Source organism: Cygnus olor, chromosome 1, assembly GCF_009769625.2.
Source record: "Cygnus olor isolate bCygOlo1 chromosome 1, bCygOlo1.pri.v2, whole genome shotgun sequence".
In the NCBI taxonomy this organism is placed as follows: domain Eukaryota; kingdom Metazoa; phylum Chordata; class Aves; order Anseriformes; family Anatidae; genus Cygnus; species Cygnus olor.
This window is the reverse complement of record NC_049169.1, coordinates 136247161-136271785: the sequence shown is the minus strand read 5'-3', so window position 1 is coordinate 136271785 and position 24625 is coordinate 136247161. Positions and strand designations below refer to the sequence as shown.

The following is a 24625-nucleotide window of genomic DNA, read 5'->3' as shown; positions in this document are numbered from 1 at the left end:
GACTTGTCCTCACACACAGATGATATTATGATGAATTTAAGGCAATTCTGTACATTTCAAAAATACTAACTTTTGAGAGGCTCTTAAAGAGGGTTTGAGGGTTTTCAGGATGTATCTGCAACTGCTATGACCACAGAGAAAGAAAGCAGACTGCAGACCTGTACCAGTGAACAGTTCCTGCTAGCAAAGTCTCAACTCCAGGGTAGGGATAGGGGTTAGTTGTCAAATGGGATGGGGGTTGAAGTAGTCAAACTAAAACAGAGTCATTAAGCTAACTGTCTTCTTTGCAGAAATGTGCTACATAAACACAGACAATGCATATCCCAGAAAAAGAGCTCTCCTCAAAAGTTGATTGCTTTGGTATTCTTTATAACACAGCCTGTTTGAGGAAAAAAAAATGTATTAAAAGTTTATTACAACGTACAAAGCAAATTGCATCAAATGTTTGTTTTTAAATCCTGTCTCCTAACCTATTAATCCAGCATCTGCTTTTGTGTAATATTGTGAGTCATGTGGACATTAACATGTAGTATCTTTATATTAACCTCCTCATCAAAAGCTCTTTTTAAGCCATCAAAAGCCAAAGGCAGAATTTAGATTGTCTAAATAGGTCTCCAGTCCTTATCAGGCAAGAAAGACAAGCACTGCTGGAGGCATCTGACAAGCTGGTCAGAGGGGCTACCTGAGAGGCACCAAGCGAGGCGCAGGCACCAAGCCTGCTCCTCCCGAACCGCACACTTGGCACAGGGACCTCGGTCGCATTTATGCTGAGGAGACCCTGCAGACAAATCCTAACAGTTAGTTTTTTCCTTCCTCCTATAACTGAATAATTTACATGCAAATACTATCCCTGAAGGTAACTGGCAGAACCACAGATGAAAAAAAAAAAAAAGGCAAAAGAAAAGAAGCCACAATGAATATTTAGTTTGATGACAGAGTTACAAGTACCACATTTGGAGCTGTTCCTATATAGCAGCACTGAGTGAGACAAGGAGGCCAAACTGTAGTTGTCAGTCCTCATCTAACGCCACAGGACATGGCACAGTTAAGTTTTTCCAGTTGGCTAAAAAATTCATATAATTCAATTTACCACTGAACTACTGAGGAGGTTTTCCTATAACAAAATATTCCAACTCTTTTCCCCCGATTTACACCGTGGCAGTGCTGAGATTATAGCCACTAATGTCTTTTTCAAAGCAGATATTAAAAAAAAAAAATCGTTTTATGCTCAAAGAAGCAATCAGTAGACAGACGACTGGGGAATCCATACAGCTTTCAGTAACAGGCATTTGTTGGAGCCTTATAGGAACACCTCCATAAACTTCTGTCTTGGCAGAAATCAAGTACGCAGGGTCCAGGCTCAAAAAGTCATGCCAGAACTTAGAAAAGGTACATAACCTAACAGAAGACAATTCTGGGTACTCAAGTCCTGAAGAATAAACCAGCCAATATTTATTTATTTATTTATTTTTGGTATGACACAAGCTCTCACCAGCAGGAAAGCTCTGAGTCCTAAGCCTGTGCAGATGATCTTTCAAATGCAAATGGGCCTCCTGAATTTGCACACCAAAATCTTTTCTGCCTCTGCTGCTTCCTATCACTTTCCTAAGGAACATCAGCATGCTATCAAGATTGAAGGCTTTTAAGGCTGGAAACCAGGTAGGTGGCAACCAGCCTGACTAGTCCTTCTGTAAAGTGGCATCCTGCTGGTTTCGGCAGTTCCCAGTCATCTGGCTTTCCCCTCATGAAGGACTGTCACGCACACATGCAGATCCACTTGCACACGACCATCATTTGGACATGTTGTGTAAAGGTGACCAGTTTGCCCAGGATGAGCATCTGTTTCCATGCACAACTGAAAATTTGCACCTCCAAGTTTTTGTCTTGCTTTGCTTTCACAGGAGAAGTGAAAGTCAGGAGTCACAAAGAAACTGAGGTACTGGAGACAGGCCGGTACTGCCTTTACTGATGGGAAGGGAAAGGTGTTGAAGAACCAGAACAGCCGGAGAAACCAAATCATGGAAATGTGTCCCTTGCCCTACAGAGGCATCGTATCTCAAGGTGCTATTAATGGAACAACAGCAGCCAGATGGCTGTAAGCACTTCAGCACACAGGGGAAGACCTAATTTCAGAAGCCTCCCACACAACGACCGATAGGGAATACAGGCTGCTAACAAGCACTCAACAAAACCACAGCAAAAATCCTGGGTCCGTAAGACAAGGTTTCTTGTTTAACCATTGCACAAGGTGCACAGGGATTGCAAGGCGCTGAGCACCAACGAACCTGGCCACAAATAACAAGTTATGTGTACCAACGGTAGAAATTCATAAAAGCTCCATCCCCTGTGTTTCAGCCGGGGATATCCTAAGCGGGAAGGCCCGTGCAGCCCGTGCACTGTGAGGCTGACATTCCCACAGCACGGCAGAGCCCCCAGACATGAGCAGGATGGTCAGTCACTGCACCAGCAGCAGCAATTCTCCTGTGCTGCCTGGACATCTGGGAATGCTATCAGCCAAGCCACCAGCTACCCAGGCAGCCTGGACCAGCAGCCAAAAGGCAGAAAGGCAGAAATTTTAAAAAAAAAAAAAAAAAAAAAAAAAAACAAACCAAAAACAGGAGAGTGGGAGCTACACCAGCTAGAAAAGCAGCACACTCACCCTGCTAAGGAGCTGATGTGTGCCCTCATCTCTTCGCGACCTCATCAGTACAGGAACAATAGGAACAAGCAGTATTTCTTCAGATTTAGCAGCAAAAATCGGCTGAGCCAAACTAATGCAATTATTTAAATTGCCAATTAAAACAAACAAAAAAGCAAATTTAAGCCTGCTGTAAGGCTACAGCATTTGTTCAGCTTTTTGACAAACATGCCAGTTTGCTTATAGGGCCAAAGTGATAACATTTGAAGGGAAGATGACAAGCCCTTCATAGAAGCCAGAGAAAGAAGTTTCCAAAACCTATTTCAGGACCTGTCCCTGGACATCTCGTTTATTCAACACAAGGGAAAGCCGTACTACAGAGGATTAATAAGCAGAGTAGCTTCTCCTCCCTCCCATTCTATCTTTCATGAACACACTGGGGAGCTCTGTGAGGTCTTACATAGGCAACAAGTATTATTAGAGCTCACTATCACAGCAGTGTACCAAAAACATCCACAGCAAGACTGAACTGTGCTAAAAGAAATCCCCATATTAGGAAAGATGCAAAATAAACTGGAGCAGTAGTAAGAAGAGAGTTACAACACCACCATTACAGGACAGAAAGATGTATCTTTTGCTAAAGAAAAATAATGCTATCCAAAATAAGGCAGCTTTTCAGAGCAACAGCTCTTGGCATTCAAAAACCCAAGTCCCGTGATAACAGATCTCTCCAGCAACACTGGGGGGGTGGAATGCAGCACCAAAAAATTCATTTGCATGACACACCTATCTGCGTTTCTTCCAGTGATTCCTGGAAAGACGGGATGAATGCAGGAACAGGGAGAAGTGTGCACATAAGGTAGGGTCGAGGAAGGCGAAAGGAGTATCAGCCTCTCAAAGGCACGAGCTTTTTTGTTGTGAAGAGGTCATTTCCAAGTGCTTCAACACCCTCCCTTCTCCTTTCCCTCAAGTATTTAGCTGGAAGAGGCACAGCTCTAAGCAATTTCATGCAACTGAATCATAAATTTCTGTAGAGTGGTATTGCCCAAAAGGCAACAAAAAAGCCCAGCAAAGTGACCTGCACAGACAGCTTGGCCAACTGCTATTTACGGATCCAAATCAACCAAGGTTTGGTGGCGGGGACATGGTGCAAGTCAAGGCACCGTAACCATCGACTGGACAACTACTGCCAAAATCAAGAGAAAAAATATTTCCTCTGCACTTGCACATGTATTTTCAGTGCTCTGTTTTCTAGAACACATGCCTGGAGTGTTGGCCAGTGGAAAAGTTTTGCCTGGTGAGGAGAGCAGAGGGAAGCTGCATTTGTGCACATCTTTCTGCTGGAGCCTGAGTGCTTTCGGTTTACTTGTCAAATAGGATCCTCAGTAATATTGATCCCGGTCTTTTTGAAACTGCTAGACTTGCCAGAAGGGCTGCACAGAGAAACAGATAATTGCAGTTTTCAAAAACAATATATATGGTAATTCTCAGTACTAATTTGAGTTGTCTTCGTTCTGACTGTGAAAAACCTTTTCCTCCAATAAACTCCGTGTAGACCTTCTGTGGTCAGCTTCATTTATCACACCAAGAATCCTGAATGTTGCCCCCTCAAGAAGGAGGAGGTTGAGAATGGAGAAAACCAAAGCCGATGGTTAATTTGGGAAGTTTTCTTGCCATTTCTGAATTGGGTTTCTCTAAGACAAAGGGATACAAAGCGGCATTGAAAAATTTTTTGATGAGGCAAATATCTGATCTTTTTACAATACAAGTTCAGGCTGATTTTGACAGAGAGTTACTAGGAAATTTGATCCCAACCAATATGGAGCTACCCTAAGGTAAAAGAAAGCAGAAAGAGAAGGGAGGGTGCAGGTTCAGAGTCCTAGATCTCACTCCTGGCCATGTTTGCCATGCTAGGGTACTTTGTTCCTTCAGCCAAAACTCATTTCAAGATAACAGATTTGAATCTGATTTTTACAAGTGCCAAATAGATAGATTGAACACACCATTATACAAATCAGACAGTTGGGAAATAACACAGTGGGCTATTAAACTCTGCTAAAAATTCATCAGGAATCCAGGTTTGCCCACAGACTGCTCTGGGAGAAAAATTCCCAACTGCATGAGTGCATGCATTTGTAGGAACAGGAGAGCACTAGATCCCTGGGAGGGGCAGAGGGAGAGGCTAAGAAGAGAGAGAGACAGAGAGAAAAGGCAGAAAAGTTGCCTTAGATCTACAGGTGTAAATTATGTTAGTAAAGTTACAACTCTGCAAGTCCCATGCATCAAGCAAGTCCCATCAACAGCAAGCAACATCTGCCATTGCACGCTACTCCTTATCTTAAACATATTTGCTATTCCAGGCTTGAGCCAGTTTTTGCTGGAGAAACACCAGTCACAAGTAACAAGAATATTTCAGATAAAGGCTGATACGTGTTGACAAACTTGTGCAAGAATATTTGGCACAGAAACACTCACTTGCAATACACATGGCATATTTTCCTGAACTATGCAATCACTTTGTCTTAGGGACAGATGCCAACTGGGGACTAGGATGAGGCCATGAAACTCCTTCGCTTGGAAGAGAATGGAGGGCAACAAGTACAGGGTCATTGCAATAATGTGAGGAAACCCCGATAATTATTTAGAGACACTGGACAGCCACACCCTGCATGTTAAACATCAGTGGAACTGTTAAAAATACCAAAGAAGGGAACTCAATACTAAATACTAAAAGAAAGTAACCGTTCCCTACATATGCATATATTTAAAGAAACCATTTACCCATAACATTTCTTACATGGGAAAATACTATCACAAGAATAGAAAAAGACATATTTCCATTTGCCATGTATTCTCTGCCCTGCTTATCTTTCATTCCTTTTATATATTTACCTATTAAATCTTACTCTGGCTTTCTTCTCTTTCTCTCCAGTCACACTAAAGATAGGGAAGTTATATACAAGTGTATCTTTAATTTAAGAAAAAGCATCTGGTTATCTTTTGAACAGATTTACTGATACTTACTCCCATACTCCCTCCCTCTGGGCAAATGTAACTGTGCAATACCTTAGGCAACGTCACTTTATGTAAAACTTCCCAATGCTCTTTAAGTCATGTCATCTTGTAATTATATTTTTTTCCTGTTGTGAAATAAGAGATGAAAAAGAAGAGCTCATCCCAGAAGATTTAAATATGGATAATGGAAATAGCTCTGCATAGTCTAGTACCTGGAAAATGAATTTTCCCATCCTGCAAAAGTTACAGGCAGTAGAAAAAATTTTCATTCTGCATCAGGATCCAAAGATTCTCCAGGCTTCAAGCTGTTACAAACAACTAATAGGTAGATGTAGCTCTATCTCAGAACTGTTTACATCCCTTAGGAGGTAAGAAACAGCTTCAAGTTCTTGCTCTCAGTCGGGCCTGACTGCCTCATCAGTTATACCCTGAGCATAAAAAAGCCTTCCCCATATAACTCCCATTTCCAGTTTCACCAAACATTTGCCATTTAAAGACACTTTGCTCCCTTCCCCACCTCCTAGAAGTTACCAATAGCTGTAGTATTTCTCCGTACCATGCTCAGAAAGCTGCTGGCCAATTTGTAAGAAGCAATAAATAGAAAATAAGGCAAAATGTAAATAATGTCAGAAAATGCCTTCTCTCAGAAAGTTCATAACCCAGCTATCAAAAAAAAAAAAAAAAAAAAAAAAGATAAACGCTGTTGTTGTCTGCATGAAATGTGCCACAAAATTCTGAAAATTCTAACATTTCATGTCTAGCTGTGAAAAATTAGCATTTAGATGATAGTTTTGTCCTAAAACCCAGGATGACAATAGTGACTTTGTTCTTTGAAGATCCTTTTTATTTTTCTATCATTTCAAAGTGTCTATTCCTCCATTATGAATGAAGTGTCACTATAAATGCTGGATTGATTGTTTCAAAAGAAAGACTCCACATGAGGAAAAAGCAAACAAACAAATGGAAAAAACAAACAAACAAAAAAAACAGACAATAATCAGATGCTACTCTTGATTTAATAACAGGTCATAAAGAAATCAACCCAGGCAGCCAGGCCCTTCATGGAAGAAAGGTTCTGTCATAAACCCTGAAGTCTGGAGAATATTTACTACCCAAATGCAGAAAATCAAACATTCGTCTACACTTTCACATATAGAAACTGAAGCAAAGAGTGATCTCCTTACTTATGGTCAAAGGAAATCCACACCAAAAGCAAAATATAGCTATCTGCTTTTTAGCATCTTACTACAGGAGTTAAAAAGTCAAAAGAAAACAATTCATACTTTGCACTATGATGATTTTTCAAAAGACCAATATTTTATTTATAGTTTGCAAGGCGGTGCTATTGTACTCCTAGATATCACAGGATATTGCATCACAAATCCCAATATCTTCGTTATAGCTTCTGTTTTTACTGCCTATAAATTCTATCACCTCTTATTCTGACCAAATACTATTAAAAGATTAAATTAGTTATTCCATCATTTTGTGCTCAGAGCACAGATGGGAATATGCAACTGGGCAACCGATACATCAGAAAAGTCGATTCTTTAAATATTTCCTTACTACATTACATTCTAAAAAAGGAAAAGAAAAAAAAAAAAGTTGGCAAGATCATTATGAGTAGTTTAAACTGCACCTTCTCTCTTCCCAGAGACAGGGAACATAATTTCCATATTCCAATCAAGCTTAAGAGCATACAGCTGAAGGTCACATTCAGATCTGCCTCTTCCAATAGGCAAAATGTTCTGCTGCCACTTCAACCATCCCCTTCACTTCCCATGGCTTTAGAGTGATGGTATTTCCATAAAACATAAATAAGTAAGCAGAAGTCATGAGTTGGTATACAGGACTTGAAAGGTAATCGAAAGTTTTTGGAGTACTTCACTTCAGAAAGTCGTGCAATCACTTCTGAATTGAAGTGCTTGTTATCATACACAAAGCTTCAGTAATTAGAATCAGGAAGAGAGGTACAAAGTGATTAGAGAATATTGGGAAAAATCTAGTTAATAGGAAGCACAGGACATGAACCAATTGGTATTTAAAGCTACCCTGAGATACCCTCAATTAATTAAAATACAAGATGTTAAAAAGCACATTTCCATATTATTAAAATCTTCAGAAGTGACTAACAATCAGGAGCCATTGCAATACCAACATTAATGCAAGATGATGCTCAGATGCTAGTAGGTTAATGAAAAAAAATGAAAAATAGCCTTGACATCCCTTCCCCTCCCTCTCAGCCGCACCTTCCTGAGCATTGTTTCCACGCTCTTTAAACCAACTCCTGGATAATGTATTTGTTCACATCCCCATTTGGACATCCCCTCGGCCCTCCACATACGCACACAAAATGGTGGCCCTGAGGACAGCAGGGCTCCTGGCCATGGCTGTGCGTTGCTCAGCCCTCCCAGGGCCACCACCCTGCCTCCAGAAGCACTAGTCAGTGATGGAATAGATACCTTTGCATGTTTTGTTTTGTTTTTTAAAAGAGAACTATTCTTTTAGATGGGAGTTTAATTGAAGCCCCCTGAACCTCTGGATGGGGCAGTTTTCTTCATACAAAACTGCTTAAAAAGCAGTTCTAACTTGGAATGAGAAGGTACAAGTGACATGCATATATTTTGTCTTCAAGACAACTGTAACACTTGTTTTCCAAAGATGGAATTTTATTCATTTTTCTCTTCTTTGATAACATGAGCAGGTCAGGAGTTTCAAATGGAGTACAGAAGTCCAAAGACAGAAAGGTCTCACCTCTACCATGTATAACTCCCTAATTCTCTCACAATAGTCTTTTTCTAGGAAAAGAGTCATTTCCTTTCAGACTCTTGTCCTCTTTCTTGATGCATGCTGAAGTGACCTCATGCTCATGCATATTCATTCATTTTCCTTCTTATTCCTCATGAAATATGTACCAAAGTTTTTACAAGGAAGGTACCTGCTTTGCAGTAGAGAGAGCTAGTTGTTGTGAAAGATTTCATAAGAAATTAGACATTTTTATTCCTCCGTGAAAAACTTATTTTCAAATGAAATTTTTATAGACCATTAATCTAATGCAGATCTACAGGACTCAGGGAATTAGTTAACTTCAAAAAGCAGCTACGGTGTATGCTCTATAATTGCTCTTCATCAAAATTGTCAAAGATTTTTAATACACTGAGTTACCACACAGATTAAAAGCTCTTGAAGTATGCCTTAGTATAAGAAGCCATCATTCTATAGTATCATTACCTGCTATTAATTTTGCAATTAGAGAGTATCACATGCTGCTCCAAAGAAATGCAACCGTTCACAAAATGAGTCCCATTATTGATAATGCTCCGGGAGCATGACACAACATCCTATTTTTAACCCTTCACTTAATTACCTCCTATAAATAGCTTTCCCAAATTTTAAGGGAAAAGTGCATTTCTTACAGAGATACGTGACCTTGTGGACAAAAACCTTCCAGCCCCTGTTTCCAGGACCCTATGCTCTGCCTAGCCCGGCTGTCATCTCACCATAGAAGTACCCGATCTTTCCATTTCAACCAAGGCATGGATCCACCCCAAACCAAACAGTCCTGCCATCTCTTGCTTTGTGTTAAATATTCTGGGCGTGACACAGCCTTCCAGGGAGAGATTCCTTTTTCTTTTTCGTTTTATGAGGAAACGATACTTTGCTTATTCTGACAGGTCTCGCAGCCCCTTCATCACGCAAGGCTGACAGCTGGCTGATCTAGCGGAGCCACCCCTCAAAGGACAGACGAGCTGCAGCCGCTGTCTCCTGCACTGGTGCTACCCTCAAATTAAAGAGCAAAAAGGTACACCTGCATCTAACTTCTGTTTGATGCTCAACAATTAAAATCATTTGAATAAGGCTTTTTTTTGTTTGTTTGTTTTTTGTTTTTTTTTGAGAAGCATAAAGCAATTTAAGACTTTAAACGTCAGGGAAAAAAAATTATCTGGAAGAACAAAAGACTAGGAGCTTGCACTGGCTTGTTCGGCAGCTCTCTGCTGTTTCCAATATTTCTCTCTCTAGGGCTTTTTCCACGAACACAGGATGCCTGCATTTCAAACACAGGCCTAACGCTGAGCAGGAATGCTCGTGTCCCCAGACACAGCGGTGGCTTGAGATGCTAGCCTTATATCCCCCGTCACAGCAGGCGGCCCGCGGCCGCTCGGCCTTCCAGAGGGGCTTCCCTGCAGTCACACAGAGGGCGAAAGGCAAGCAGCCATCCGCCGTGAGAGCAAAGCGAGGCCCTCCCTCCTCCACAAGCTGGAGCAGCAGCGACCAGGACCCTTCCACAAGCATATCTTTTGATATTTTCCGCGCAGGAAACGGGGCAGCGCTGAGTGTTACCACAGCTTTGTTCTGGTCAGTGCCACCAGCACCCACAGGCCTGCCACAGGTCTGGCTAACGTGCCTGCCTCCTGCAGCACTTCGTGGCCACCTGTGCTCTGGGCACTGCTTCTGGTATTCCCGTTTTTGCCGGGGGAGACAGAGAAACAGTGTTTTACTGACAGGCTCATCTTCTGCAAGTGCTGTCCTGCTAATACACGGAGCGCCTACACCAGGGGTGCTTTGTCAGGCATGGTAGCACCCGGGGGTCGACCCTGTGCAAAGCAGAGCAGGATCCATGTGTGTTCAGCCCAGAGAAGATCTGCATTCGGATAAAGCCAAGGTGATTACAGCTAAACAGAGCCAGACATTATCACAGGTAATACGAAGAGGATGCGCAGAACAGCTCTCCAGACACACCACCTACCCTCCTTTGATGGCAATGACACTTCTCCAGAGGGTGAGGGCCCTTCTCCAGCCTCACCAGGAGCAGACAGGAGGAGATCTCAGCATCTCCTCCACCACAGCGTCCAGAGGAAGACACTGCAGCCCAACTTCAACACAGACCCCAATTCATTTGCAAGCAGCAGATTACTTCTGCAGATACACTGCAGACAGCCATTTATCACTGTATCAGAACTATGTGTATATATGTGTGTGTACATATATATACGTACATATGTATACATAAATATATACACTTTTTTTAAAGAAGAAAAAGACAAAATTGGATTAGAAGACTGGAAAAAATCATGCTTTTCAAGAATTGTACGTCACTGGAATATTTTGTGACTGGTTTCAATTAGCAAATGGAGGTGGAAGAGATGGGTATATATTACATTTAACAGTAAAAATCCCAATAGAAGTCATTAAATTAGTGCATAGACAAGAATGTATGTCACTGTAGGATAACTCTAATGGGCACGCTCAAGCTAAAATCCATGCTAAAATGTTGCCCGCCTATTTCATTGTTTTACGCTCACTTGTCTGTATCCAAAAATATTCCTTTTCTCCCTCCCTGCAGTGCTGGATGACTTCATATAATGAAAAAAATATATATAAGAAAAAAAAAAAAAAGACGCTGACAAAAAGAGCCCATGAAAAAATACAGAAGGAATAAAATTATGTGTCTAAAAATGAGTACAAAGAACTCTGTAGCTGCTACAAGATGCTCATGTTATGTTACCAATGACAGTATACACAACTTTTTAAACTGGCTTCTGAGTTGGGTTAGTTGCTCTTTAAATATCTGTGTCATATAATTAGGAAGTACAACATCATCGAGATAACACAGATTTTGCATTTCTTGACCTTTTTCCTGATAATTTTAAGCAGACTATTTAACATTAAAATCACATGCCGTGTAATACAGTGAATCCAGTTATGAATGCACAAGTAAGACTGGCACGTAGGTGCTGACATTAATTAGCACGAAAGTACTCTAACAGGCAGAAGATTAGATGACATCTGTATTCACACTGGATGACTTTATTCATCAACAAAATGTTACTTTGGAAAAAGACGTCCAAAAAGCACTTTTATATCTGCTGTGAGATATATTTCATAGCACAAGTGTTCAATTTTCAGTTCTTCAAGTCATATCCAGTTACCAAAAATCTACGACTTACTGCTCTGAAGGCATTCAAACTGTGATACGTTCACTAAAAAAATTACAAACTCATCTCTTCACTCTGTCAGTCCTGGCTTGCAAAAAGTACAGTGCCAGTAATGTTATATTTATACTTAGAAAGTCACTTTCATTCTGTGTAATATGTAGACCATTACATCCTTTATAAGCCATTTGCAATAATACCACTGAACTTTTTTCAAAGAACCAGGTTTTGACTCCAACTGATTAATAATTTCCTTAGCCAGGAACAGTTGACATGATTGTTAAAATACTGTTATACGGAACGATCTGGTTTTGTTTTAAAAATAATCTGTTTAGGGCAGAGAGCATTTGGCTTTCTAAAGTACTCAGTGTACAAGCCCTAATATCCACTGCTTCAGTAAAAATTCCCAGCATGAAGCATCCATCACCTTTTGCTGCAGCACACCACGCCTGGGCAGCTATAGGTGGCAATCAAACCACTGCCCAGAGCACTCCATTTAGAAACACCGTAGTAGATTAAAAACTTAATCCCGAACTCATTGAACACTCATAAGGCTCATTAACTTTAATCCCTGGTTGGTGTGAGTGAGAAACACAGGCTGGAGATCCGAGGTCAGGAGGTGACCGAGTTTTGTTTTAATCCGGTGGGACTCAGCTGTATCACACCCTCAAAGCTAACACGCCCTCACTGAAGAGACGTCAGTGCAGACGTTATAGGAGGTAAGCTATTTCCTCATATAGTTTGGGGGTTATAGTTATATCACCACGGTACCAATGCATCAAAAATAATAATTAAAAAAAAAATGTTTGTCTGTTCCCTCAACATCCTCTTTTAGACACAAGTTCAGTGCATTTTTTTAGGTCCAAGTTTCCTTTTTTTTTTCTCTTCAGGCTCATTTAAAGTATTGAGCAACATTAACAATCATGTTTAGACATTCCCTCAGACAGTGAAACTTCCATGTCTCAGAAAGCATACTCTACCAGAAAATAGTAACACCACAAAAAGCAGAATCACACCAGAGCCACCCTCTGTGCTCAGCAGCACACAACCCTGGGTGCATTTTGGGTGGGAAGGGATTTGTAGTTTTCTTGCTCAAACAATTTTCTGTGAGGCATCAAACTTCTCCTAGCAGAGCACAAATACAATGAAGGGAATGCAAACACTATTATTTTACTTTTTTTTTTTCCTGATTATTTGTTTCAGGAACGGTAGCTTTCAAATATTTTTTCTTGCTGTTGATAACCCCATTTAAACCTTGCTCTGTTGCACCACGTCGGTAGATTTGATTTCAAACACTATGATAAAGCCACAAACCAAAAATCAGTGTCAGTAACTGTATCTGTAATTTAGAAACTGCAAGGATGGAAAGCTTGAAACTGAGAACACCAGTTTCCAAAAATGGCAGGGGGGAAGGGGGATACGTACGTGTAATTATTACATTTTTACTCCATAACTGCCCACATCTTGAATCCTGTTCTGTCTGCAAGACAAGGAAAAAAGCCATAATCCTAATAACAAAGATATCAAAATATTCCATAAGGCCCTATTTATTCGGTGTGTTAAAAGCTACATCAAAACCGATCTGAACCAAGAATTTCACGTCAGTGCCCACATAACTTCAGTATTTCTCCAGCCCTGGGTGCCCGAGCCCAGGTAAAGGACTTACCCATTCCCTTCCTTTCCAGGGAGGGGGACAGCATCTGAATGCTGTAAATAAGCTGCCATGTTACGGTTTGACTACAGAAGGATCTCTAAGAATAGCACCGTGGGTTTGCAGCCATTTCCTTCTCTCTTCCGGCCTTGCAAAACTTTACTGGGCTGCTTCAGCGCTCACGTCTACGCCAACTAAGATTTCTGATTGTGCAACTTCTCCCAAGCGGGCAGACTCTTGCTGGAGTCCAAACGAGGCCCTTGTGTGACCGCAGACCCCCACTCACACTGCTGACCCCGCAGCAAGCCTCCGTGGTCCCCAGCTGTGCTTCCACAAGCTCTGGTGTCTCCAGATGGTGTGCACTGGATGGAAGCTGGAGAACAACCCTTCCCTTTCCTTCTTGAGCAGATCTTACTCCAAACAGCCCCCCAGAAGCAGAGACACCAACTTACTGCCCAAGTTTCCAACTACCCAACTGGCTAATGCTTGGGGTGAAGTATCACGTGCAATGGCATAGGGCTGACATGAAATCAATGGTCACATAAGACTTACACAAGAACAAAGAGGATGGGGGAGACCTAGAAATCCTGACTGAAGCCCAGAGAACCATAGTCAACTAACTCTAAATGAGAAATATTAAATAGCACCATAAGGAAAAGATGGAGGAGGAAAAAAGAAGTATGTAATCAGAAAGGAAACAGGAAGAAGTGATGCTGCAACAGGGAATTTTACACAGAGGAAAGGAGCAGCTTAGCACTTTACTGTCCTTTACAAGATACCATCTGCTCTTTACACCAAAATGCCCTACTAGTACAAACGTGATGCATTGCCTAGCTCTGAAATCTCACTGTGCTTCAGCTGCTAAGCTTCACAGACACCCAACCTTCCCCCCATAATGTTAGATTTTGCCCTATATGCCTTAGAATCACAGAATCGTTTGGGTTGGAAGGGACCTTAAAGATCTCCCACTTCCATTTGGGTTTTGTATCTAAAAAAGCACTGCATACAAAACCTACATCGAACTACCATTACTTAAAAGATATTTAAAGAGAGTTACACCTGGGATGCAAGTATTTCAAGTGGTTCAGAAGGCAGACCATACAAAACGGATTGCTTTAAGGATTAAATCCCTAAATCTATATTTGCACACCTAACTCCAGGAGCTACGTTTTCTGAAATGCCAAGGGTTGGAAGTATAGTTTTTAGGCCACATTGTGCAACATCTTGATCTTAGCCTCAGAATGAATATGAAAGAATGAATCATTTGTAGCCTTGGAGCTTGCAAACTGATCACCCAGCAGTGCTGTTATCTGCTCGATCCTCTTCTGAGAACGGTTCACCAGCCGAAGGCAGGAATAGCATCACGGGAAACGCCCTGACCCATCTCCTTCCTTCAAGCAAGTGCAGACCAGAAAGCAGCCCCAGCAACACAAAAACACAGCAAAAACATGACGGAAGAATCTGTATCCCCTCTACAGAGCGTAGCAAATCTCCTAAACAGCCTGAAGAAGCATAGCCAACAGACCGAAAGTTGCAGACTGAGCTGAACCAGTCACTGGAGGAAGAATTCACCAGTCTACAAGTACTACAAGCTACTTCAGATCCTGCCTCTGGGTAAAAAAAATAAATACAAAGAAATTATCTTCCATCAACTCTAATATACTTTGCCAAAAAAGGCACAAAGAGTGTATGCAATACTCTTAACAACTGACAAATAGTTTCTCCTCCTCGCCGTGAATTTCCCTCTCCAGGAAGAACTCTGCAATCTTACCATCAGCCGAACATCAGCTGAAGTAATGAAGGGGAGGTGGGGTGGGAAGCGCAGGGCATGAAAAAGGTGGTGGTTTTGTTTGGAAGGCTACCAAAGACCCAGACAATCCAAGCACCTTAAATTCACCTGAGGATTGCTCCACACTTTGAGGCACCACACGCACAAGGTCGCTGTTTCCCACCTCATACCTCAGGCCAGGCATGCAGAACTCTCCCAGCAGCAATGCCATTCTTCCCCCCATAACGCTACGTAACAGGGTAAGCTCAGTACCATCCTCATCCTACTGTTCATGCAAAACAGTTGGAAAACCACATATAACGCGTGTGAACTTCCACCTACTTTTACCATGTCTTAAAAGTATGCAGATAATATTTTTCTACTCCTGTATTTTGTATATAAGCATTGCACAGCAAACCCTAGCACTAACGTACATGCTCACTGCATATGAAATAAAACAGGACTGAAAATAGAGGCAAGAAAATATATATATTGCACACAACAGGCTCAGCACAAGTTATCGACTCATCCCAAGATTAGCTCATTCTCACTATAGTGCTCACTCCCGTAAGGCCTCCCAGATGTATCACCAGCAGTGAGGTCTCTGGTGTGATGCCTGGGAATACGTCTCTTTGGTCAACCAGGGAAGTTGTGCAAAGTATCACTTGGAAACAGCCATTTCACCCTGGGCTTTCAGGTCCTAAACAACTGATTACAACAAGAAATTGTTCTTCCCTTGCTCCCCCCATCTTCTTCCTGAAAACACTCTCTTGCCATTGCAGAGAGCAGTGCTCGGTGATGGCAGAGCTCATGGCCAGCAGCATGAAAACACCGAGAAGCGTGCAAAGCATTTGTTTCATGCAGTCTGAAGTGGCAGATTACGAGCAGATTAGTGATTTCATATTTTTTAATGTCGTGATTTCAGAGGGCCTATGTAAACAGAAACACAGAACGAGTAAAGACAGTTTCCTTACAAGCTCTCATGAGGAAAAGTGTAATAAAAGAGAGCAACTGTCATGTGTGGAGTAACGCTACGGCTCTGACATGTAGGTCAATGAAAGAGAACTGCTTTACTTCTCAAAATTACAGGTTTGTCCTTGAAAACCTCACATGTGCCACGCTAGATTATAAAAACCGTAGGAACTTCAGATTGCTGTTACATTATTTTTCCTACTACCCTCTTTGTTTCTCTCAGCTTGAACAGAGAAGCAAGATGGACCCACTTCCTATTTGTTCTCATTAATGCAGCAATTGAGTTTTTTAGACTCAGTTGTGATTAGGTTCTTTCTGTTCATCTAAGTTCTGCTGTGTGCTCAGGAAACACAAGTCTGGGGCTAAACCACACAGTGTGCCCATCACACCAACTCAGAGCAAACTCGCCTGGCACCCATAAAACAGAACAGGGCATTGTCTGTAAAAGCACTTTATTTTTCACTCTATCTCACACACACATCAGAAAACTATATTTGAGAAAATAAAGATTTTGTTTGGAACACAGCATTTCTGACGTGGGGCTGGATGTTTCTGGCATGAGATTTCCTGACACTGGCCTGACACCATACTTGTTAGGACTCTAAGATCCTATCACTATAACCTCACTGATGACTCATGAGAAAAAAGCACACCAATGAAAACAGATTTAAACCCTTTCAGTCATGGTGTCCATAAAAGCAGAGCAAAACACCAGGATACAAAACGTGTAAAATTTAAAAGCAAAGCACCATCCATCAGAGAAACAAAAGATGAATTTCTCAGTCATGACTGCAAGTATTTGCGGGAAATGACATATTCAGAAAATCATATGCAATAAAAGAAACTACTTTAAAAAAAGAAAAAACTTATTCTGCATTGCTTAGGGAATCACAGTTCAACATGACATTGTGCACATGCTGCTATGGACACATACAGAAAGACTTTCAGTGCACTCAGTAAGCCAAGGATGTTCATTCTCTACAGATGTAGCTAGATAAACTATAATACTATCACAAACATCTATGGGTGCATTTTAATTAGTGTTCTACCTAAGAGTGTTAATAAAGGCAACATTTCTTACTTATTTTATTTTCAAATAAAATTATCTTCTCCTGCCTCTGGTGTCCTTAAAAATACCCAGACCTGCTTCTGACAGTCTGCCTCCGGCTACAATGTCTAAACAGTAAAACCACTCCAAATGTTATCCAAAAAATATCTATCAATGAGGAACTGCAGCTTTACTCCATACCAACGTAAGTGAATTACTGTACAAGAACAGGCTGCTAAAGCAGCATGTGTTCGAAGTCGAAATGAAATACATCCGCCACTGGCCGCACGCCTCTGCGCGCCTCCTTTATGCATCTGGAACAGAGGCAGAGGAGCATAAAAAAGATACAGTGGGGGGTTGAAGTCATTGGAAATAAGTACCAGCTGTAAGGCACGGAAAGCAGCATCCACGTGCAGCAGGCAATCGCCTCTCCAACTTCTCTGAACAAAATACCAGAGCTACGTCTGATTACCTCTTCAAAGCATGGCAGATGGAAGCGTCGCTCTTTTGAGCAGTAACCTTTTCTTCCAGCAGCAAGGTAAATCAATAGCACCCTGCACGGAAATGTCAATATAAACGCTCCAAATTTGTAATATTAACATTTCAGAGTCTGAGGACATCTCGTTTGAAAGCGGTTTCTGCAACAGCCTTTATATTTTTTAAAAGATCCAAATCAAATTTTATCAGTGAAGAAGTTTTTAAAATACAAGCTAAGCTGAAAGACAGTGCTTTGTCTTTTCATGGTAAACTTAATTCCTTTGTAGCATTTTAACCCAACTCCAGCGGCACTGAGAATGACTGTAGAAACAGTACAAATCTATTTAATCGATCTTTATTGTTCAACCTAAAGGAAATGCTTTGTATGGAAAATTACACAGCAACTGCAGGGATGTCTTGAAATTCCAGTTTCAAAACTATGAAGTTCAGAAGGGCTCTACTGATGTGCTTTTAAGGCAGACATAAAATTGCACTGTATCGTTAACTTCTATCTACACCACCAAATGGTAATTTTATTAAAAGAGTAAAAACAGTGTCTGTAATTTCCCTACATCTCCTAAAAACACAAACACATCTTGAATATAGCAGACGAACAGTAGTTTGGAGGAAGTATGGCCACACAGACCAGTCAGTCTTGGCCTGCAAAAACAAAAACAAGAACAAAAAAGGAACAGCCACAAAACCTAACCCCCTCAGGAGCCAAAGCACAAGAGTCTTCCCAGGATACCAAGAAAGACAGCCTGTGCCACACAGCGCTGTGCCCACAGAGCCAGGTCACCGCTATTCAGGAGGAGACTTTCCTCCAAGAGGCACATACAGAAATGGAGACCACAGACACGAGTAAGGTGTGCAGAGATGAAAATGCGTTTTCCTGTATAAATCATGCTTTACCCAACTGTCATGGAATATGTAAAATCCGCGACTTGTTACGTTAAAATCCATGTGTCCTCTCCTTCCAAAATGATGTCCTCAGCCAGCGCCTTCTTTTTCAGCTTTGCCATGGAAAGGACAAAGCCATGCAGACCTACATCTAACTCCTACGCTGTCAGGAGTCCTATAGAGTATTGCAACCAGCCAACCAGCATCGGTTTCTTTTGCTTTTCATATTCCTGCCTGCATGCAAATGCTCCTGTCCAGCTAATTGGACCACGCTGATATTAACTAAAGGAAAACTTCCAACTTTAAAAGAGGCAGGCCAGCACCATCAGATTCCTGGAGCATTAAAAATGATAGAAAATTGTGTGCTACAAGTGTTGTGTTTCTTCTTGTTTCTGTCCTGTTGGTGGCAGCGGGTTGTGGGGATGGGGGCAGCAACACCGCCTCCTGCAGTCAAGCTCTTCTTCACTGGGTGAAATGAACGTGAACGTACTGCAAAACGGGAAGACGATTGCAGGCATCTCCAGTTCCACTGCTCTGAAAGGTTCTTTAAGATATCCATTTGGGGGCAGGAAATGTTTTATTAAGGAGCCTTGGCAAGACGGAGCCCTAATTTCAGCAAGATCCTTGATACGTTGCTGCAACAGAAACTTAAATTAATGTGCCCTTTCTGCAAATAATCCAAAATTTTATGTCCTTACTTAATTTAAACTAAGGAAACTCTAATACAATTTGCTGGAAAAATTCACCTTTTCAGCCTCAGTTTGGTTCTGTGTGTTCCTTTTGGCTTCGTCATAAATCCTGGTGGTACAAAGGTGAAATGCCTCTCAAGACCGGTCATTCAAGAAAACTCCTTCTAGTGACGTTGTTGGTCACAAGAACCCGCAGCTAACCCCTCGAGTTGTGACCTTGAATTGGGAACATGTAGCTGTGGCAACAGGTATTTTCTCTTCTTTTGACTTAAAGTATGCATTTTGAAGTCATATTGAAAAAGTCACTTTTCCAGCATGAGAGTACTCAAAAGTTGAAGTTTATCTATTGCCCCTCCAAAAAGATGCCTCAGCTGTACCAGAGAGAAATGGAAACATCAGACTGTGGATTCAAATTAGCTGTCAAGAAACATGAACATAAATCTGACTTAATAGCATAATTTGGAAATGCATTCTGGGCCCACCCTTGGCAATAACAACTTAACTCACGTTGTAGCAATATTTAAAATAGCTCTGCAACTTGGTTTCTCCACCCAACCAACCAACAGAAAAGTATACTGTTAAATGAAAAACACCACACATATTTAAGCAAGAGAAACTGTCTAAACTTCTTACGTTTTTCATCGTCATATTTTTTTAATCCAAAAGATTTATACAGCTTTTTTTTTTTTTTTTTTTAATAACTTACAGGATCAAAAGAAAAATAAATGCATAGCTTCAAAACCTTAGAATATAACCTCCCCTCGTTGCGGAAGAGTTCAAAGTCATAAAGTGCTGCAGATACGAACACACATGAGACAAATACTCTAGTAACTAACTTATTTTTCTGGTTTATTTAACAATATTCCAAGCTTAGAACATTAAATAAAAATCTCACAAACAACGGGTAGAACTAACAATGGCTTTGTTTTTCCCCTACCCCCCTTTTTTTATTTTTAAGAGAATGCCAAGACTTCTCAATTGAACCAACTACACCTTTATTTTGGATACCAAAAAAATATCTATAACTAAGGGAAACTAGGAGAGAGAGAACAGTGCATCGCACTGCTCTCAGCACAGCTGGGCGAGGAGTGAGCCAAGCCATAAGCCTCGCTGCGTGCCTTCTGCCCCAGGGGGATGAAGCGCTGCCCCAGGCTCGTCCTGCAGCCCCTGGCATCGAGGGCGATGCACGTGCCTCACACTGGCGTCCTGCAGCTCCCTGGCAGCAGATGGTGGTGAAAATGGGCACGGCGGGCACTCACAGGGCCTTAAAACCATTTCTGCACCTTGCTCCCTTCCTCGACTCGACTTTGCGGGCCTCGTGGACAGCCTTCGCGCTGCATCTTGGGCAATCGCAGACGCCTCTGCAGCGCATCCACACACCCCTTCCTGCCACGCATGGAGGTCTGACACCTGCAAAAACTACCAGACCAGCACATAAACAAGCGGTATGGTAGCATATTCAGTTCCAGCACCATTCCCGTTTTCACACGTTCCTTCTGGCCAGGCCCTCTCTACAAGTCTGTGGATGCTACAGGGACAACAAAATCAAGACTTCTTCCCCGGTAATGGTTATGACCAGTCTTCCACTGGCCTCTCTCCAGAAAGGCCATGCTTACACAAACATGCTATATCAGCCGTGGCCTTTCCCATCCCTAGACACCTCGCATGTTTCTAGCAGCATGGTCATCGAGACCACCGCCAGAGAGCGGGTCGGAGTCCGCTCTTCGCAGCTGGGCAGAGAGCTCCAGAATTTGCCTCACTTAATTTTTTGACTCCTTTATGGACAGATGGGAAGGGCTGGCATCTGAGTGGGTGAGAGTGACCCTCCCAGAACAACTCAAGCTGGGAGATTTTGAGTGGGGGGCGAGATGCCTGCCACAAAAAAACATCAACCCTCGACTGTCACTGGGCAGACACAAGATTCCTCCTCCACGCTGCACAAAGAAACGCTGGCTGCCACCCCACTCTGTGCCACGTGTGAACTAGCATCGTATTTATGACCTGCAGTATTTCCTAAAAAATGTGGGGTTTTGGTTGTTGGATTTTTTTCCTTTTTTCTTTTTTTTTTTTTTTTTTTACCAAGTTCTCAAAAGGGCTGAAAACTTTAGGCCTAGAGACACAAAGGAAACAATTGCAATACACAACAACTAATCGGAAACAGTACTCAAACATTTGACTGGACCAGACTAAAGTCCACTCTACAAACTGAAACAAAAATAAAGAGACAGGAGGAAAAAAAAAAAAAAAAGTCTTTAAGTGCTAACGTAACAAGAAAATATCCTAAAGACTCACCGGATACATGTAGGGAAACGGAGGGGTCGCCCTCTTTTAAATATATTTACATAATTATTAAAGCTTTTTATTCTGCTTTTCTCACCAACAAAACTTCCTAGCTACCCTGGGCAAAGTGCCCACTTAAATTAAAAGGTTAAGCACTTTATAACACACGCACACAGAGTTAGACCCGTGGCCCTGGCACGCCTCCTGCCTTCGCTGCTCTGCTCCCCGGGTGTAGGCTGCCGCCCACCAGCGCCCCGCGTGCTACCGCCAGGGCTCGCCTGGACAAAACGGGGCTTTGCCATTTAGCTGCGACAGCTCCACGGTAAAACCCGACTGATGTGGACACAGCAATACCATTTCGGAAGCGTTTATACCATTTATACCGCACTGGAAAGCCAAATAAATTGCCCCAGTGGAGGTGCATCCACACTACAGCCTATGCCAGCGCGACACCGGTGAAAATAGTAACATAGTCCCCTAACTGACAGAATTACACCAGCTGATCTTTTCTAGCACAGACCAGGCCTAAGATATGAGGTAGTGAAAAAGAAAATCAGGCTCAAGATCTTTTTTTCATTCTATAGCATCGACATACTCTAAAAGTCTTTGCTGCTCTGATTTATGGAATTTAAGAATAACATTTTAAAATCCAAAATTTAAAGCTAACGCCCTAAGTCACGTGGGATTTATAATTGGAGGCATAGAACTTAAAAAGTCCCTTGCTCAGGGTCTTGATTCAGGAAAAATATTTTCATTACAGACAGCACATAAGCATGTGTTTCTCTCCCACTGAAGCAAGCGGAAAGGAAGCACAGGGCTAAGTGCTCTCTGAGATCTGGGCCACAGTCAGAAATCACGGTCTTTGTAGCATTTATTTCCTCATTCATTTCAGTGCTGTTTAATCACAACTCATTCATGTTTTAAGACAGTGGGAAAAACATAGACAATGGAAGCTAAATCAAGTTTGTTACAACTGTTCAATATTTACAGCATTCATAGCATAAACAGAAGTATTTTTGGTAACTTAAGACAAATACCTTTTTCTTTGTTATTAAATGTACCACAGTAGTCCTGTTAAACAAACCCACTGTCTCGGATATTAAAGAAATTGTTGTTTACGTTTACCGAGTCATTTAAATTAAAAATCTGTTCCTGTTCCAAACCCCATTCTCCTTCGTCTTCATCCTCCGGTTCTGCCTCGGACCCATTCCGAGTGTTTTCATACAAAAAGATCTGCTCGTCCACGTGCGCTGGGGCTAACCGGTTTCTCTTTGCACTGACAACGTTAGCAGAGGAACCAAAAAGGCGTTCGGGAAAGACCCTTGTGGCCAGAATACACCAGTATTTTTGGAGAACCTTTGGTAAAACTGGAAACAGCGCTAGTCTGTCAGACCACCACTTTAGCGGGTCTTCATTCAAACCAAGGACCTTTTGCGACTTAAAGTTGCTCAACTCCTCAACAATCTGAGCGTGCCATTCCTCTTGGTCTTCCACACCTCCCGTCTGGCAGAAGATCTCTGCAAGCATGTTGTTGATCACGCTAGTAGGAGGAGGAGTGGAGGAGATAATTATTTTTTTCACTGGGGGCTCTTCCGAAACCGCAAAGAACTTTTCTTCAGTCCGAAAGGTGTTCTCTTTGACTTTCTCCAGCAGGCTTTTTGCTTCTTCCACCACTCTGTTTTCCACCTGCTGCCGCTCAAAGGCTGAAAGAAAAGGCAGTTTTTTGTAGCGAGGATCCAGGAAAGTGGCAACGTTGAGGAACATGTCTATTTCCGGGGTGTGCTGGTAGGTGCTTGACAGCTCCTTCGCTATTACCTCCTTCGCCATGCTGATTTCTTTCAGATCGTTCTCTTTGATGTTCAGGGTGGTATTCAGAAGCATGTGGAGAAGCGGCTTCACCATACTGATCGTTGGGTACTTGGAAGCGGACATCATCTCCGCAACCTGCTTGAAAGGCTGCAGCAGCTCCACCAGCCCTTCGATTGTGTTCCACTCGCTGGCCTCCAGCATGAGGTGGTGGTTGTTGCTGTCCTCCACGAGAACGGCGGCGATGACGAACTGCTGCTCCTTGAGGCGCTGCAACATGGCGAGCGTGCTGCCCCACCAGGAAACGCGATCGCTCACCAGCATGCAGTGGAGAATATTCTGCTGCTTCTGCTTCTCGCTCAGCATATACATGGCCATGGTAGACTGCTGAAAATACTCCACCAGTTTTCGGCACCTGGCAAGAAGGCCGCAGAGCTTCGGGAGCTGAAAAGCTTGTTGTATTCCGGCATTGAAAGTGTGCCCCAAGCAAGGCATCTGCACTGGAATATCTAGGAGAGAGCAAGCTTTCACAATGTCTTTACTGTAATCTGTCGTAGCACCAAAGACTTTTGTATTGATTCCCCATTCGATGAACGTTTCGTAAAGGACTCGGGTGATAGTCTCTGCAGTATTATCCTCTGGTACTTCAAACGTTTTTAAGCACCGTGAGTTAACTGCCAGGCAGTTTGAAGGACTGCTGCTGAGAAAGTGAACCGCGACGGTTACGTACGACCTGTTCTGGTTTTCGCTCCTCCACATGTCCGTGGATATGCCGCACCACAGAACGTCAGTGAGCTCCTTTAAGACGATTTCTCTAATGGCGTTGTATTTTTCAGGAATAGCTTTTGTACAGAAATACTTCCGGCTAGGAAGTTCATACCTGGGATCAGCTGTTCTCAAGAGGGCCTTGAAGGTGGGCTCATCGACGATGGAGGCGGGATACATGCCCTCACAGATCAAGCTGATGACTGCGGACGTCAGTTCCTGATGCTTTTTGTTTTCGTAGTTCTGGTAGGTCTTCATGATGAGACTGTCCTGAACAACCTGCTGCGATGATTCTGGCTTGATTTTTGAAAAGGCGGTAGCAAAGGCCTCCCTCATCTGCTCGGTGTTGCTTTTTACAAACTCACAGAATTCGTCGGGGTGGTTTTTCTCGAGGTGGTAGGAAAGGTTGGACGTGTTCCCTGAATAGGCGATCTGCGCCATGCAAATACGGCAGTAGATCTTCTTCCACTGTAATATGCATCCTTCTGCATTGGTATCAAAACCAAAGTACTTCCACACTTTACTCTTTGCTCTCGGATGAGCCACTAACTTTAGGTCTGATGGGGAACCTTCTAAACTTTTATTCTCCATTGCTTCTTGGCCACCGTCCCACCTTTTGATCCTTCACTCATTAATGAGTACCTGATAAAGGCAGTAAGATAAAGATACGATGAGAAAGCACA

General features: G+C 42.3%; 2 protein-coding genes across 10 annotated transcripts in view; both read right to left on the bottom strand.

The window, feature by feature from the left end:
- The window catches only part of DHRSX (dehydrogenase/reductase X-linked), a 168161-nt gene that overhangs the window by 136146 nt on the left and 7390 nt on the right, over nt 1-24625 (bottom strand). The window lies entirely within an intron of this gene.
- ZBED1 (zinc finger BED-type containing 1) overlaps nt 19915-24625 on the bottom strand; it is a 54872-nt gene continuing 50161 nt past the window's right edge. For all 8 annotated transcript variants that reach the window (XM_040534565.1, XM_040534588.1, XM_040534534.1 and 5 more), the window contains one exon: nt 19915-24584. In XM_040534565.1, coding sequence (XP_040390499.1) covers nt 22446-24533 — 2088 coding nt within the window. In that variant the 5' untranslated portion in view covers nt 24534-24584 and the 3' untranslated portion in view covers nt 19915-22445. The remainder of the gene's footprint in view (nt 24585-24625) is intronic.